Source organism: Xyrauchen texanus, chromosome 4 (genome assembly GCF_025860055.1).
Source record: "Xyrauchen texanus isolate HMW12.3.18 chromosome 4, RBS_HiC_50CHRs, whole genome shotgun sequence".
In the NCBI taxonomy this organism is placed as follows: domain Eukaryota; kingdom Metazoa; phylum Chordata; class Actinopteri; order Cypriniformes; family Catostomidae; genus Xyrauchen; species Xyrauchen texanus.
Window position 1 is genome coordinate 29,543,513 of NC_068279.1, and position 18,111 is coordinate 29,561,623.

The following is an 18,111-nucleotide window of genomic DNA, read 5'->3' on the forward strand; positions in this document are numbered from 1 at the left end:
TGGACCATTATAAACTGGTCATTACAAGGGTATTATGTTATAAATGTGGTTTATGAGGAAATTTTTAGTATCCCCATAATTGAATTTGCTTAAGAACATACAAACATTTTTTTATTGAAAATTAAAAAATGTAGAAAGCTTATTTTTGTGAGGGTTAGGTTTAGGGTTAGGGGATAGAATCTATAGTTTGTACAGTATAAAAATCATTATGTCTATGGAGAGTCATCATAATGATGGCTGCACCAACATGTATGCGTGTGTGTTTGTGTGTATGTGTGGGCAAACTAGAAACTCTTCTTGAATGCCCATGCCCACATAAGTGGATTTGTCGATCTGGTGTGCAAAAAATTGGCTTTTCCTGATGCTGTCTAACACTTGCTCCTTCACATCCTGTGCCATGTCAGAGATGCACTGACCCACTGTGTTGTCAGAGAGTGGAATAGAATCAAACTTAGAAGCCACTGCCTCTCCTGCCATGAAGGAACACATGTCTTTGGCTTGCGGCAGAATCAATGTCTCTCCGATGTTATGTGCTATGCACACCTTGGCAATATGCACTGCAATATGATATGAAGCTTCAGTGGCCTTTACATTTAACTTGACAAATTCTCTGACAACTTTTTTCTGACCTTGATAGGTTTGAAGTTTTCTTTGGAAAATCTCAGGAGGTTTTCCCACTACCTCTTCATGCTTGGTGTCAATGTGTCTAGCAGTTTAGGATTTAGCAGGTCGTATGCTGTCATTAGCTAAGATCATCATTGCATCCTGTCCATGTCAATCCTAAACTTAAATACTACTCATCATATCATCGTCTTTTGTGTTTGACCACTGAAACTGAAAGTGACATAGAAGTGGTTGCTTCAATGAATGTGTGTTTTCTTTTTTTCTTTTTGAATGTGCATTTTAAAACACTATTGGTTAGGGTTAGGTTTTGGTTAAGGGTAAGGAAGTCTGTTTTGTTAAACTCTCATTTATCTTTTCGGACACTATTGGTTAGGTTTGGGGTAAAGTTTAAGGTAAGGGAGGTATGTTTTACTTATTAAAACTTACATCTAAAATTCACCTTAAAAACCTTGTTTGATAACAACCTAATTTCGCGCGGTTTTGCTGTGAAAACATTTCACTTGAAAACTGCAGCTAAATGTGTAATGAAGCACATTACTTTGGTTTTGCACAAATGTTGCAATGTTCACGTAAATTTAATGAGACCATATAAACCACATAAAAGTATAATCAAGCTCAGTGTGTAAAGCTTTGACATATGATCCTCTTAATCTTAGCTGTTACTAACAATTTTGAGTATGGCAAGTACATGTAGCCAAGTGGAGAAATTTCATGTAATTTAACTCTAGTGATAAATTGGACATGGCCCCTTTAAGAACTGGAGTTTTGCGACACCTGCTTTCCAGCACCCTCTCATGTTTGAAATGTGAGAACATACGTTTGGCAAGAGAGCTCTCGGTTTTGTTCATCGGTTGATAATTCTTTTGGTGTTTATCAAATTTTACACATAGTGTTGTTGAGTTGCATTGGATATGTGTTCACAAGAGTTGTATGTTAAAGTTGAGTGTTTATTGTGAATAGTTTTTGAAGGATGCATATGGCTTGCATGTGTGGAGTTTGACCATGTTTGCTGCACATACAAGTCAAGTCAAGTCAAGTGGTTTTTATTGTCGTTTCAACCATATACAGTTAGTACAGTACACAGCAAAACGAGACAACGTTCCTCCAGGACCATGGTGCTACATAAAAACAACAAAAGACCAACATAGGACCACATGAGACTACACAACGAAATAAAATACCTATATAAACTACCTATATATACCTATATAAAGTGCACGTGCAAACATGTGCAAAAAGTACAGGACAGTACAACAAATTACTGACAATGAACAGGACAATAGACAGTGCAGCGCCGACCAGTACTCAGTAGTGCAAAAAGATGACAGTTTCTAAAAATGTAAACATAACATACTATGAGATAATGTTCTATGCACATAGCGGTTATTGAGGTAGCAGACAGTTATAAAGTGACAGTTATTAAAGTGCAACTCAGGACACGTGTGTGTGTCAAACCAGTCTCTGAGTATTGAGAAGTCTGATGGCTTGGGGAAAAAGCTGTTACACAGTCTGGCCGTGAGGGCCCGAATGCTTCGGTACCTCTTGCCAGACGGGAGGAGGGTAAAGAGTTTGTGTGAGGGGTGTGTGGGGTCGTCCACAATGCTGGTTGCTTTGTGGATACAGTGTTTTTTGTAAATGTCTTTGATGGAGGGAAGAGAGACCCCAATGATCTTCTCAGCTGTCCTCACTATCCTCTGCAGGGCTTTGTGGTCCGAAGCGGTGCAAGTCCCAAACCAGGCAGTGATGCAGCTGCTCAGGATGCTCTCAATAGTCCCTCTATAGAATGTAGTGAGGATGGGGGTTGGGAGATGTGCTTTCCTCAGCCTTCGAAGAAAGTAGAGACGCTGCTGGGCTTTCTTGGTGATAGAGCTGGTGTTGAGGGACCAGGTGAGGTTCTCCGCCAGGTGAACACCAAGAAATTTGGTGCTCTTGACGATCTCCACAGAGGAGCCGTCGATGTTCAGCGGAGTGTGTTCACCTTGTGCTCTCCTAAAGTCAACAACCATCTCTTTTGTTTTGTCGACATTCAGGGACAGGTTGTTGGCTCTACACCAATTCGTCAGCCGCTGCACCTCCTCTCTGTATGCTGAATCGTTGTTCTTGCTGATGAGACCCACCACGGTCGTGTCATCGGCGAACTTGATGATGTGATTCGAGCTGTGCATTGCTGCACAGTCGTGAGTCAGCAGAGTGAACAGCAGTGGACTGAGCACACAGCCCTGGGGGGCCCCAGTGCTCAGTGTGGTGGTGGTGGAGATGCTGTTCCCGATCCGGACTGACTGAGGTCTCCCAGTCAGGAAGTCCAGGATCCAGTTGGACTGGATCCTGGATACGAGGACTGAGTACATGCATTTTGAATTAATCATGTCTTTTGTAATGATTTATAGCCTAGATTGTTTTCCAGTCTATTGAATAAGTGTAAAATGTGTTATATGAAAACATTTGTAATGAGAATTCTGTTGTTTTAAACTTTTATAAATGTCCTTTAAGCCTGGTTAAAACTGCATACACTACTTTGAGAGATGTGTTAAATGCATAAATTGCATTGAGTGAATTTAGTAAGTACTTAAGTGCATAGGGTGCTGTGAATGATAGAAGCAAGTATTAAGTATGTGTTGAGGTATGTGCCCTGTTTGTGTTTTCTTTTGACACTAGCTTCTACCATATTTCGTTGAACCATATTTCATTACTGTATTACATTTTTTGTATTTTCTTTATTTTTAAATATATGGCCACATCGGCCGCTGTTTTTTTATTCATTTATTTTTTTTATGAACAGCCAAAGGAATAAAACCCCAAAATATATTTTTGTATCCTGTGTTGTTTCTTTACAGCCCACTGGTTGCATTTTTGTTACCAGGAGTGGGGTAGCTGACTGTTGGGAGCCAATAGGTCAATTTTTTATTCTTTTTAAAATACGTTAGAGGTAAAGATAGGTGCCTGTGGGACACAGCGTGGAGGCTGTCTTCCTTGGTACAATTGACCAGTAAACAGAAGTCGGCCAGAGGTGATGTGGCGAGGTGATGAGACTGCTGGACGAGAAAGAGTGGGCACTTGAGTTCTGCTGATTCCACAGTGGTACTGCCTGAATCCAATTACTTTCTACATGCAAGAATAAATATATATTATACAGAAATTTGGCAACATATCCTTTGGTTTCAACATTACGAACTGATTAAGAGACCTTTTTTTTTTGCCCACAAGTTAACTGGTTTTACTAAGTCAAACTGAGATAATTTGAACATTTCAAAATGTCACTATCTGATGATGATGGTCCAGTATTACAAAACACTGATGATGAGTATGGTGCAGGTAGTAGTACGCATGATGTCCAGGGACAGATTCAAGAACTCAACAGAAAGCATGAGAAGACCATGGCAGCTATTGCCAATTTGAGTTGGAAGATATGTTGATGAGTTCATTGAAGAAGTAGAGAGGGTGTTACATGCTAGAAATCCGACCACAGAGGACCAGTTAGACCTTATGCTCTCCCTTCTAAAGGGTGCAGCCTTAGAAGAGGTCAGGTTACGGATGGGGAATGAACCAATGTGACCTCTTTGTGTGCCCGAGAGAAGCTTTTTGAGAAAAGCGCAGTGTCTAAGTTATTGGAAACATTCTATAGCCATAAACAAATGGAAGGCAAGGATGTTTGTACTTACTCTCATGCTTTGTCTGCAATTCTGAGTTCTATACTGAAACAATCATCAAATGTGATATCAAATGTGAATTTGGAAATCTGAGATCAATTCAATGAGGGGATTAGGGACGCAGGTCTTAGAAGGAAGCTTTGTAAGCTTGTGAGATACAAGCCCCAGTCAACCCTTATTGAAGTGTGAGATGAAGCCCTTATGTGGTCTCTAGAAGATTATAAATCTTGTGTCATAAAATTAGCCAGCAACAGAAGTGTTGTGTCTGAGATAGCAGAAGCTTAGTACGCTGCTGTTGGTATACCTGAGAAAACCCCTGCTTGTCTTTAATAAGATTTAAATATTGTAGAAGAACAAGGAAAAGCTAATGGAGAGCTAACACAAGCTGTTGAGAAACTCACTTTGCAGTGCAATAAGTCAGAATATGTGGCTCATTGTAAACCCAAGTTGCAGTCAAGGTTTACAGATGATGGCCAACCAACATGTTTCTGGTGTAATGGAGTAGGGCCATAGCTAAGAGGTGTGTGAAGAAAAACAGACTGTTACAGAGAATGCTAAATCATTAGTGCAGCAGGGAAATTTTCAACCTCACTTGCTGTGAGCCAGGTAGTGCGAGGGCAGTCCATAGGCTCAGCCAATATCGATACTTGTCATGAATGTCTACTCTCCAGTGTGCTGTGGGAAAATATCATGTTGTTATTCTAAAGATTAGTGGAGTAATGGACTCTCGTTTACTTGATACAGGAAACCAAGTCAAGACTATATCTGAGAGTTTCTTCAGAGAACACCTGTCTATGTAGGATGATAACAGAATGGTCAAGGGAGCAAATAATATGCTATATGATGGTTCATGTGACTTCCTGTTAAAACCAGTGAACACACCTTTGCCTGGCAGTCTCATTGTTGTTCCCTCTATTGTGTCTTTAGAGAAACTGTTGATTTGTGAACAGGTGAATCTCTCCCCAGAAGAATCTGGTTACAGAGCAGAACAAGACTTGCTCTCTGTCTCGTGTAGAGAGTATTAAGTCCAAGAGGTAAGATTTCTGCTGATATTAAAGAGATCAGTGGAAACACAAAAGACAGTCAGTTATTGGAGGACAGCTCCAACGAGTTTCTCAACAAGTGACACATTGGTGGTACTCCTGAACAGCAGGCAGAGCTGAGGGATTTGTTGATGAAGAACTCTGATGTTTTTGCTCTCGGGATTGGAAACCTCGGTTTTGCCGACAAAGTGCAACATTTTGCATGGTGGATGATGTACCAGTGGCCCAGCCTTATAGGCATGTCCCATCTACTCAGTAAAGGGAAATTAGAGAATATATCACCATGCTCCTTAAGAAGGGTACGATCCAAGAAAGCACTAGTGTTTATGCTTCCGCTCTCGTGCTAGTTAGGAAAACTGATGGAATTTGTGTCGATTACAGGCAGCTGAACTCAGACCAAGCAAGTCACATTTCATCTGCCTAGACAAAACAATGTTTCTGGGTTGGCATGTATAATGATGTGGAGCGGTGGATCAAAAAGTGTCAAAGGTACATCTTAACCAAGAAACCACAGCCAAGGATACATCGTCCAATGAAGCCACTTCTGGCTTCAAGGCCCCTTGAAGTAGTGGCAGTAGATTTTACTGTGCTTGAACCTGCCTCTGATGGCCGTGAGTATGTATTACTTGAGACAGATGTTTTCACAAAGTTCACACAGGCATTTCCAAACAAGGATTGCAAATGTATGGTGTAGAGAAAACCTGCACCGCTCCCTATAGGCCTCAGGGTAACGGTCAGTGCAAGCGCTTTAGAACACTCCATGATCTATTACGTACACTTCCCCCTGAAAATAAAAAACACTGGCCATACACATTACTTGCTGTTTGGAGTCAACCCATATCTTCTAATAGATACACTGCTAGGTCAAGAGAAAAGTGTGGACAGAAAACATGATTGGTTAGTTATTCACCAAGACATATTGAGAGAAGCTCAAGAAAAAGCCAGGGAATACACCAAACACAAGGCTGCTGAGAGACTTGGCCCTTTGACCCATTCTCCCACAACACCACAATCAAGTGGAATCTGTTGCTAGGCAGGTTAAGGTTGCACATTCTGATCAAAGTTTTGTTGTGTTAGAAGAGGTCACATATCCTAGTCTGCAAGAGACAGAGAATTTGAACCCTGAAAACCCTGTGTCAGCTGCTGAAGTACTTATAGGTGAACCTGTACTGATTTCAGGGATCATTGAACCACAAGGTTCAGTACCAGAGAGAGTTGAGTCTGGCAATGGGATAGCTCCTAGAGTGTCTGGTCCAGAGAGGGTTGAGCCTGACACTGGCACAGCTCCTAGAATTTCTAAACCAAAAATGAAAAAGCCTGTACCAGCACCAAGAAGAACTAAAAGAGCCAATGCTGGTGTAAATTCAAACCCATTTAATGAGCCAAAATAAGCATGCAATGCTGTTTCACTCTCTCCTGAAGTGTTCTCTCAAGTGTTAAAAAGCCTGTGTAGTATGTTCTTTAAAGAAGCTGTTACAGAAGTAAAACAAATATGTATTAAGTCATCAGGGACAATACCTTTTAACAGAGGAGAAAGTAGCCAGATGGAGAAATGTTTTATATAAATTGGTATATAGATTGGTTCCCGCCCAATTGGGCTACTTTCAATAGATTTGTGCAAGAGAAAATGTGCTTGGGCGGGTGGTCAAAATATGGGCTGCTTTGGAATGATTTTGACTGGTTTTTTAAATTATAACATTACGAATTTCCATTGCCCATGCAACTAAAATAAAGAAAACGTCTCCACACACAATCATTCAATCAAATAGCCAGAACACCGGTTGACAGAAAATGTGATTAATCTTGTTCAAAGGAGCTACGAGTCACCACACCCAACATTGAGTTCTGAATTTGTGCGATCTGCAGGTGTTGCTCATGAATTTTGGTGATAGATATGAGACTCTGTAAGAGAACATATCGGAAATAGGGAAATTAACCAGATATCAAGTGGTGAATAATTCCAGGACTTACCTGTGGAGTTTTTCTTGGACATATTGCACTTTTGAGTTTCTCCCATGACCTGGCCACTGACACCTTTTAGCTAGATGTTTAATGCTGTTGAGAACACTGTGGGATATATCCTCAAGTTGGCACTCATGGTGATCATTGACAGTAGTATCATAAAGTAACACTACTTAAAAGTGACTCTTGAATTTGCTGCTCTTTCTTGACTTATGGAAAACAGGAACACGGAATGATCGAAAATCAGCTGCGTTTCGTCCATTATGACAGGTGTCTAGGAGCTTTGATTGTTCTGTGTATTAACAAATTCACCTTACTTAAATGATTACAAAGATTTACAGTTTCCTTGGAATTTGGAATGAGCCATAACAGCGTAAAAAGGTCGGACAGATTATATTAAACTTTATATGACATACAGTATTAATAAAAAAAAATAGGCCCATTGAATGGCAAACAAATAACTGCAGTCATAGCACAATGGCGTACTTTCATTATTTGTCTTCTTGAAATCCCAGGGCAGCATATTTGTTAGCTTTGCGTCACATAATTTTGTTGTCATGGTTGTAAAGGCATTGCTGTAGTATTGTGGTTAATGTGCATTTCATTTTCATATACACTATTTTGGTGTTTTTCATGCATTGAGGTGGGTTTTGAGCAATCATTGGGTGGGACAATGGTTAATGAATCTGGCAACACTGGTTGTTTTTTGTGGATCGTTTTTGAAGGATGCATATAGCATGTGTGGAGTTTGACTAAGTTTTCTGTACATGCGAGGACTGTGTATGTACATTTCAAATTTTTTGACTCAAGATGGTGCCGAGTATGGATGCTGCGTTGCGAGCTCCGACACAACACTGCAGTTTGTTGTTTGTTTTGTTTACAGTTTTTTGCTTTTTTGTCGTGGATGTTGTCTGCCTTATTGTATACGACAGACAAATGCTTTTGTACATTGGTTCAGCAATTACACGCCAAAAACCGGACTTCAAATTCCTAAATGCCGACCCGTTGTTTACAAACACACCAACGGAGCCCTTTTTCTGGGCTGCCCGGCCGCGGAAACGCAGAAGGAAAAGGGGAAAAAGAGCCGTCGTTCTCATCAGAGCAAATCGACCCCCGCTACCCAGTATACTACTTGCAAATATTCAGTCTCTGGACAACAAGCTCTGCGAGCTGAGATCGCGGATCTCTTTCCAACGAGAGACGAGGGATTGCTGCGTTATCTGCCTTACAGAAACCTGGATGTCTGCGGAGATTCCAGACCCGGCCATTTAACCCACGGGGTTCTCCGTGCACCGAGCAGACAGAGCAAAAGACCTCTCAGGTAAAAGCAGAGGTAGTGGTATATGTTTTATGATCAACAAATCATGGTGTGACCAGAGGAAGTCTTTCTGCTCTTCTGATCTGGAATATCTCATGCTTCTGTGACGACCATTTTGGCTACCGAGGGAATTCACAGCGGTCATTATTACAGCTGTGTACATCCCCCCACAAGCCGACACAGACCGGACACTCAAGGAACTGTATGGGAGCATAAGTGAGCAGGAAAGCGCCCACCCTGAGGCCACGTTCATTGTTACTGGGGACTTTAACGAAGCCAATTTTAAAACAATTGCACCAAAATACCACCAACACATCAGCTTCAACACACGAGGGGACCCGGTTTTGGACCATTGCTATTCTCCTTTCCAGGATGGCTACAAATCATTTGGCAAATCAGAGCACTCTTCCGTTCTGCTTCTGCCCGCTTACAGGCAGAAACTGAAACAGGAAGCACCCACCCTCAGAATGATGCAGTGCTGGTTGAACCAATCAGACTCTATGCTACAAGACTGTTTGGATCATGTGGACTTGGAGATGTTCTGGTCCGAGGATGGTTCACTCTCCATCTCTGTTGTGGATGTACCCCGATCCTTCCAACGGGTGAACATCTGTAATGCCGCTGGGTCCAGACGGCATTCCGAGCCACGTCATCAGAGCGTGAGCAAACCAACTGGCTGACGTCAGGTGGTTAGAATGAGCAGCAACATCTCCTCATCACTGACGCTCAACACTGGAGCCATGCCGGGCTATGTTCTCAGCCCACTCCTGTATTCCCTATACACACATGACTGTGTGGCAACATATAGCTCCAATGCCATCATTAAGTTTGCTGACAATACGACAGTGGTAGGTCTGATCACTGACAATGATGAAACAGCCTACAGAGAGGAGGTGCACACTCTGACACGCTGGTGTCAGGAGCACAATCTCTCCCTCAACTTCAGTAAAACCAAGGAGCTTGTAGTGGACTTCAGGAAGAAAGACAGAGAACACAGCCCCATCACCATTAATGGAGCACCGGTGGAGAGAGTCAGCAGCTTCAAGTTCCTTGGTGTCCACATTACTGAGGAACTCACATGGTCCGTCCACACTGAGGCCGTTGTGAAGAAGGCTCATCAGCGCCTCTTCTTCCTGAGATGGCTGAGGAAGTTTGGAATGAACCACCACATTCTCACACGGTTCTACACCAGTATGGTAGAGAGCATCCTGACTGGCTGCATCACATCCTGGTATGGCAATAGCACCGCCCACAACCGTAATGCCCTGCAAAGGGTGGTGCGAACTGCCAGACACATCATCGGAGGTGAGCTTCCCTCCAGGACATATATAACAGGCGGTGTGTGAAAAACGGAGGATCATCAGAGACTCCAGCCACCCGAGTCATGGGCTGCTCTCATTGCTACCATCAGGCAGGCGGTATCGCAGCACCAGCCAACTACGTGACAGCTTCTTCCCCCAAGCAATCAGACTTTTGAACTTGATCTCTCACAATCAATAATCAGCACTGCACTTTATTAATCTTATATATCACACTGGACTGTCATAATTATATTCTCCACAATACATCTGCTGTATATATATTTTTTATATACTCTTATTTTTTATGTTTACTGTATGTGTATTCTATATTGTGTGTATTGTTGTACATTGTATTATATTATTGTGTTGTGTAAGTGTGTGCACATTTGATATGTACATTTTGTTGTGTAAATATGTTGTTTATTGTAATTGGTATATGTCTCGTCACTGTCATGACTGATATGTTGCTCTGAACTGCACACAAGACTTTCACCTACTGTTGCACTTGTGTACATGGTAGTGTGACAATAAAGTAATTTGATTTGATTTGATTGATTGAGAATTAATCATATTTTATTTAATGATTTATAGCTTAGAGTGTTTTCCAGTTTAGTTAGTTACGTGTTATATGTGAAAACATGTGTAATGAGAATTCTATTGTTTTAAACTGTTATACATTTCCTTAAAACCTGGTTAAAATTTATAAATTGCTTTGAGTGATTTAAGCATGTGTTAAATGTATAAAGTGCTTTGAGTGATTTGTGCAAGTACTTAAGAGCATAGTGTGCTGTGAATTATATAAGTATGTATTAAGTATATGTTGAGGTATGTGGGTAGGCTAATGCCCTGTTTGTATTTTTTTTTATACATTAGCCTCTACAATATTTTGTTGAACCATATTTCATTACTGTATTTAATTTTTTTTATTTTCCTAATTTATTTTTTATACAGCCCCTTCGACCGCTGTTTATTTATTTGTTATAAACATCCATCAGAATAAAACCCCAAAATATATTTTTGTATCCTGTTTTGTTTCTTTACAACCCACCAACTACATACATATTAACTAAATATGCTTGTTACATGACTCTCTAAAATACTCTATTCTCAATGGTCAATCTAGCGGTCTGATATTTCTCAGTAACAAAGCACATTTCCAACAGAACTCCAACGCAAACCGGAGGTGGATTTCAGCTGTTCAGAAATGTCTTTCTTCTCACATAATTACATAATGTTAACATAAATCAATATAATATGACCATATATTTATTTATTTCCTTAGTAGCCAGTAATAAGCGGAATAATGTACAGTCAGCCAGTTGTTATTGCAAATAACAAATCACAAAATATCCCGTTAAGCTGATGCAAGACCACAGATCAGCTTGTCGTTGTTAATTTTGTGATTAAAAAAATGGCTGACTGTACATTATCCCTTACATAGTTTCCATGCTGCAAATGAGCCTCCCATTGCAGATCCCAGACACAGTGACACATCTGTGTGTAAAGTTAGTAAAGACTAAAGCTGTTCTGTGAGTATAGTTTGGACTAAATAATCTAATGAGTAGATACCAAGGTAACATTGTACAATAAGGTTGTGACATCGTTAACATGAACGAACTATGAACAACGTATTTTTTTACATCATATTATGTTATATATATTTATAAATTTATATATATATAAATATACAATTGATCATTGTTAGTTCATGTAAGTTCATAGTGCTTTAATGTCAAAATATACTACTTTTGATTATAAGAATATATTAGAAATGTTGTATATGTTAAAATTAACATTAACCAAGATAATTAAATGTTGTAGAAGTTTTGTAATTTTTTTCCTTTTAGAAGTGCCTGGAAATTATTTAGGGAATTTTATTTAGAGAAAGGAAGAGTTAGTTTTTGTTGTGTTGGTGGGACACATTTTGCATCCGATAAAGTGATATAGTGAATATATAGGGGCAATAGTTAAAGAACAAAATTTGTCAACCATTGCAAATACTTTTGAAACAGCAAGATGCTTTTGTGAAAAAAAAATTAAGATAATGCTTGTTCAAATATTATTGTTTATGGGGGCTTTTTTATTTTTTATCCCAAATTACCTCAAAATCAACTTTTTAGACAATGCACATGAAGACCTCATGGATCAGGAAAATTTTGCAGAAATTTTGGTGCCATTTTTAGAGAGCAGTCATAATTGAGTAATTATTTATTATTATTTTTCAGATACAGAAGTACTGGGAATTGCAGCCCCTGGGACAAGGGAAGAGATGGATTCTTGCAGGCAGCACATCAAACAACATGGAGCCAGTGAAGGAGAGCTTCAGTCAACTCATCAGTTTTTTGGAAGAGAAGGAGGTGCAAACTAACAGGATATGATTCAATCAATCTTCAAAGTGGAAAGCGGGTTTTAAGTGTTGTTTGCTAGAAATGAACTAGAAATCTCTCTTTTAGATGTTTTATAACCCACCGGCGACATAGACGCAAACAGCCACATGTTTTGATGAGTTTACTGGCATATTTGTTACCCTAAGGTCAAGGGCCACACATATGCTCATTTTGAAGCAGGTGAACCAAAGTTCTTTAAATGTATCTGATTTTTACCTATTGTAACAGTAAAAAGCTATTTTATAAGCTACAGTGTTTTTTGTTTATCAGTTAGTTGTCCTGTGATGTGCGTGTGGAATGTATGTATATGAATGCATATAACTATATATTGTATGAGCCACTCCATATTTCAAAAGATGGCTAAGAATCTGAGCATTCATGATGAATTCACATGTTTAAAGTGTCATTTTGGAAAATACTTTTTCGAAAATTAATATTAGACCATATGCTTAATTTAGCAAATCTCCTAGTTTTCCTCACTCACATTAATCTTTCAGTTGCTTTCGCATAGTCACATAATTCAAATGTTTTCCAAGACAAATTGTTTTATTTTTATGGGTACTATGTTCCATTTCCTCAGTTGACTAAGTGTCTCAAATTATGTTGTTAATTTTGTTGTTTCAAAAGGTGACACACCCCTTTACTTGGCAAACTCTATCAATCAGTGTCCACAACAGCTGCATTTGACAAGTCACTGTCCGCCAGGCTTACGTTTTCCAACTGTCTGCGGAGACTTCCCATCTGCCAGCTCACTCCTTGCCCAGCCTTTCTCCACAGCCTCACCCACTGCTTCCTGGTGGCATTATCCAAATTCCTCTCCACAAATTTAGATTCCTGACTATGCACCTCTCCGTTGTGAGATATTTTATGTCTCACAGGTGTAAAGACTCCACTGGTTTAAACAATGTCCTCTGATTTTATTGGTTTTTGGGTGAGAACAGACCTAACTATAACTCCTTTTTCACTGTAAACCTTGACATCAGCAGTCTTATTGGCTAGCTAAGCTTGATTACATTTAATTGCGCCATTTAGCACTCTGTGCATGTGTCAAGCACTAGGAAATGTAATAAAGCTCGAAACCATGATCATGCCAACAGACGGCAATTGCAAAATGTAAATCGAAAAAGGAGTTATACAGTATTTTGGTCTCTTCTCACCTAAAACCGATTGGATCAATTCAAAAGACATGGATTAAACATCTGGAGTCTGAATGTTGATTTATGCATCTATGGCGTAGGCACCGCATAGTGCCCAACGCATTGCTTTGCATTTATAGTTCTGCATTGGTGTGTTAGCGTCGTTCTGTGAGTACACATCCAAAAAGCCAACTATATTTCATAAATAAATAAAAGTAATGTAATTTCTCGATTCTGAATTATTTACTGTATTAAATTATTGTAGCATCAAAAATGAGTTAAAAATATATGAACATGTTGAAACATAGGTAAATATTATTTAATTACACATTGCCTGTATTCCAGCAAGAAAATAAATGAGGAAATTACTGTATGCTTGCGCTTTAATTGCTTAAATAATAATACATTTCATAACAAAACTTTCGACGTTCCATGCTGAAAAAGAAATCATCAAATGAATGAATAACTACTTGTTTTAAAGACTTTAAAATGTATACAGGCAATAAAACCAACTCTTAATAATTTTTTTTATTTGTTGAAAAATGAGAAGTGTTCGGTTCCCTATCTGTCACTCACTCGATGTTGTGTCGATGAGTTGACACTAGGGGTTGCTCCTGCGGAGCCCAGACATCTCTGATCTTGAGAAAAGGCCAATGGAAATTGACGTGTGGAATTTGCATGCCACTCCCCCGAACATACGGGTATAAAAGGAGTGATGCTGCAAACACACATCAGATATTTTATTCGGAGCCGAGCAAGCAAGTCACAGAGCTGAATTCCTCTGCCGCCTCCATTCATCTCTACACGCTGTTGGATCTACAGCGCTTTCCAGCGGTTCTCCCCCTGTGTGAGCACACACCCCTGGGCGCTTCGACAGCAGAAAACGTTCAGTGAATCACTTTATATCACGTTTATATATATATTTATATATATGTACCTAGCTATATACACATATATATATATATATATATATATATATATATATATATATATATATATATATATATATATATATATATATATAAAACACACAAAAAGAGTAATATTTCTCTAAAAGAGTTGCGCAAACGGAAAGCGTCTTTTTCAAGTGTTTATTTCCTGGTTGCGGTCGATGTCTCTAATGGCCACGATCGCTGCCTTTCGTGTCTGGGTGCCACCCATGCGGAGTCAGCGTTCATGGATGGTTCATCTCCTCAATGCGAGGACATGACCATAGCTACGTTGCGGTCGCTGCTCGCCCTCATAACAGCGCAAGCCACCCCAGTGGCACTGGGGGCGATATGGGGACCTCAGTGGGAGCTGCTCCGCTGTGTATTGCCGCACGGACATCCCACTCCCTCGTCATGCCCCGCAGGACTGCGACGCCATCAGCCTCAAGGCCGGCCGCCAAGAACCCCAATAAGGCTTCAAAGCGCCCCTGAGACGGGCAGCCCCGGGACTCAGGAAACTGCACTACGGGAGCTGATAAGCAGACCACTCCCTCCCCTGCAGGAGGGTCGGGTGGAGAATCCTTTATTTCTTTACGAACGGGCTGCGGTACCCACAATGAAAAAAAGAGCAGTTTCCTCAGCCCCTGGGCTCTATTTCCGGTCTCCCCGGCCGTCGTTATCACGACCGCCGGCCACCGGTTCCCTTTAGCAGGTACGGCACCCTGGAACCGGACCTTCCACGCACTCAGCCGTGGCACCAGCCCGCCCCTGAGCCGACGGTCTCCACGGGCCACGAGGATGAAAATCTTCCTACCCCGTCCCAGGCTGTTCCGGGAGCGGTCACAAGGAGCCAGGTAAGCGCTTTGATGTCTCTAGACTCAGCACCCCGGGCTCCACCCCGTTGCGAGGCCCCGCTGCTGGTACGTCCGATGCTGTAATCCCCTTGGTCCCTCTCGCACGGAGCTTGGGGGCTTCTACGGAAGGGCACGATAGAGCCTGTCCCTCCAGCCAAGGTGAAGAAGGGGTTTTACAGCCCTTACTTCATTGTACCCAAAAAAGGCATCGGGTTGTGGCAAATCCTCAACCTGCGAGTTCTGAACTGGGCTCTGCACAGACTCCCGTCCAAAATGCTCACGCAGAAACGCATTCTAGCGAGCGTCCGGCATCTGGATTGGTTCACAGCAGTAGACCTGAAGTACGCATACTTCCATGTCTCCATCCTTCCTCGACACAGACCCTTTTTCCAGTTTGCCTTCCAGGACATGTTGTCTGCTCACAGGGACCTGGTGCTTAGGCACCTCAGCCACTTGGGGCTTCGGGTCAACTGGGAAAAGAGCAAGCTTGTCCAGGTTTAGAGCTTCTCTTTTCTCGGTATGGAGTTGGACTCGGTCTCAATGATGGCGCGCCTCACCAACGGGCACGTGCAGTCAGTGCTGAGCTGTCTGCATGCATTCAGACAGAACGCGTTGGTCCCATTGAAATCCTTTCAGAGGCTCCTGGGGCATATGATATCCTCAGCGATGGTCAGCACCGGCTACAGACCCGAGTAGAGAGACGAGCATGGCGCCACGGCATACACCGCGTCCTTGTCACGTAGACTTGTTGCCGCTTTCTCACCCCCTGGTCAGACCTAGCGTTCCTACGGGCAGTAGTTCTCCTAGGCCAGGTCCCCAGGCATGTTGTGGTTACGACATATGCCTCCCGTATAAAACGGGCACTCAGTCACTGGCCCTTGGACCGGCCTGCGACTGCTTTGGCACATCAATTGCCTCGAGTTGCTACCGGTACTACTTGCCCTGAGGAGGCTATTGCCATTGATCCATGGCAAGCACGTGTTGCTCCGGACGGACAACACAGCTACGGTAGCCTATATCAACTGCCAAGTTGGCCTACGCTCTCACCGTATGTCACAACTCGCCTGCCGTCTCCTCCTTTGGAGTCAGCACCGGCTCAAGTCACTGCGAGACACTCATATCCCGGGCCACCTCAACAGCACAGCAAACATGCTATCACGGCAGGTTACGCCCAGGGGAGAGTGGCGTCTCCACCCTCAGGTGGTCCAGCTTATCTGGAGTCCATTCGGCCAAGCACAGGTAGACCTGTTTGTTTCCCCAGAATCCTCCCATTGCCCACTATGGTACTCTCTGACTGAGGCTCCCCTCAGCATAGATGCCTTGGCATAGCTGGCCCCTGGGGCTGCGCAAGTATGCGTTTCCCCCAGTGGGCCTACTTGCACAAAGTCAGGGAGGACGGGGAGCAGGTCCTCTTAGTGGCCACCTTGAAAGTGTATGTAGCCGCCATATCTACACATCACGATGCAGTAGAAGGTAAGTATTTAGGGAAGCACGATTTGATCATCAGGTTCCTGAGAGGCGGGAGGAGGTTAAATCCCCCCAGGTCGCGCCTCGGTCCCTCGTGGGACCTCTCTGTGGTCCTCCGGGGCCTTCAGGGAGCTCCCTTCGAGCCCCTTGAGTCAGCAGAGCTAAATGCGCTCTCTCTGAAGACGCGGCACTCACCTCTATCAAGATGGTAGGGAACCTGCAGGCGTTCTCTGTCAGCGAACTGTGCCTAGATTTCGGTCCGGCTTACTCTCACGTCATCCTGAGACCCCGACCGGGCTACGTGCCCAAGGTTCCCACGACCCTTTTCAGGGATCAGGTGGTGAACCTTCAAGTGTGCCCGCTCTTTTCATCTACTTGGATCGCACGCAGAGCTTTAGAAGCTCCGAGCAGCTCTTTGTCTGCTTCGGTGGACAGCGGAAGGGAAGCGCTCTCTCCAAACAGAGGATTGCCCACTGGGTCATCGATGCCATCATTATGGCATACCACGCCCTGCATGTGCTACCCCCTGCTGGCCTACGAGCCCATTATACCAGTGATGTTGTGGATTCTTGGGCGTTGTCCCACGGTGCCTCTCTAGCAGACATATGTAGAGCCACGGGCTGGGCAACACCTAACACCTTTGCAAGGTTCTATAACCTCAGGGTTGAGCCAGTTTCATCCCGTGTGTTATCAGGTTACACAAACAGGTAAGTTCATGTCAGCTGGCCTGGTGTATCGCTTGTGCATAGCGCCTTTCCCCTTCCTTGAGGCAAAGAAGTGTGATCCCTGGATGTTCTTCCTCCCTTCGGAGAGGCTCGCTGCTGCCCCAGTACAGGCATCACCCAGGCCCCCGTACTGAGTTAAGTGCTCCACATGCGCTGCTTGTCCCCTAGGAAACCCTGTGTGATGTATATTCCGCAAAATGGTTTCCCTGCCGGTAAACCGCATCTTCCTTTGGCAGAGGGCCCTCTGTCCTTGGTCGCCGTATTTATAGTAACTCCTCCCTCCTTGGGCAGGACCTACCACGATGCCGTGCCGCATGATGTGCTGCCACTCCTAACTGGTAAGACCGTGTGTTGTATTCCACCTAACCTAAATATTTGTGGGATTATGATTATTACTGGTATGATTTGATTATTTTCATGCCAACAGCTTCTTAGTTCCACCTTTGCCCAGCAAAATCAAAGCTACATGGTGAAAAATTCTAACTCTCCATCATATCATTACTTCCCAATCTAATCTGTCTAGAATACAAATTTCGTGCTCTCACGGCCTGATGTAGATAATAAAAAGGAAGTTAAACATTCTCTGTTTGGGTTCCTGATGTACCCTGCCTCAACCAGGTTTCATTTTTTCTTCCCCTCCTTTCAAACTGCCCATGTTGCTTTCATACAATATCTGTCACGCAGGTTGCCCTGCAATTCTTTGATCTGATCTTGCTCT

The 18,111-nt window shown here is 42.6% G+C and overlaps 1 protein-coding gene across 1 annotated transcript in view; it reads left to right on the forward strand.

The window, feature by feature from the left end:
• LOC127634964 (ADP-ribosylation factor-like protein 15) overlaps positions 1 to 12,273 on the forward strand; it is a 187,321-nt gene extending 175,048 nt beyond the window's left edge. The window contains exon 7 of the mRNA XM_052114748.1: positions 12,121 to 12,273. Within this exon, the coding sequence (XP_051970708.1) occupies positions 12,121 to 12,273 (153 nt within the window). The remainder of the gene's footprint in view (positions 1 to 12,120) is intronic.
• Positions 12,274 to 18,111: the final 5,838 nt, after the last annotated feature.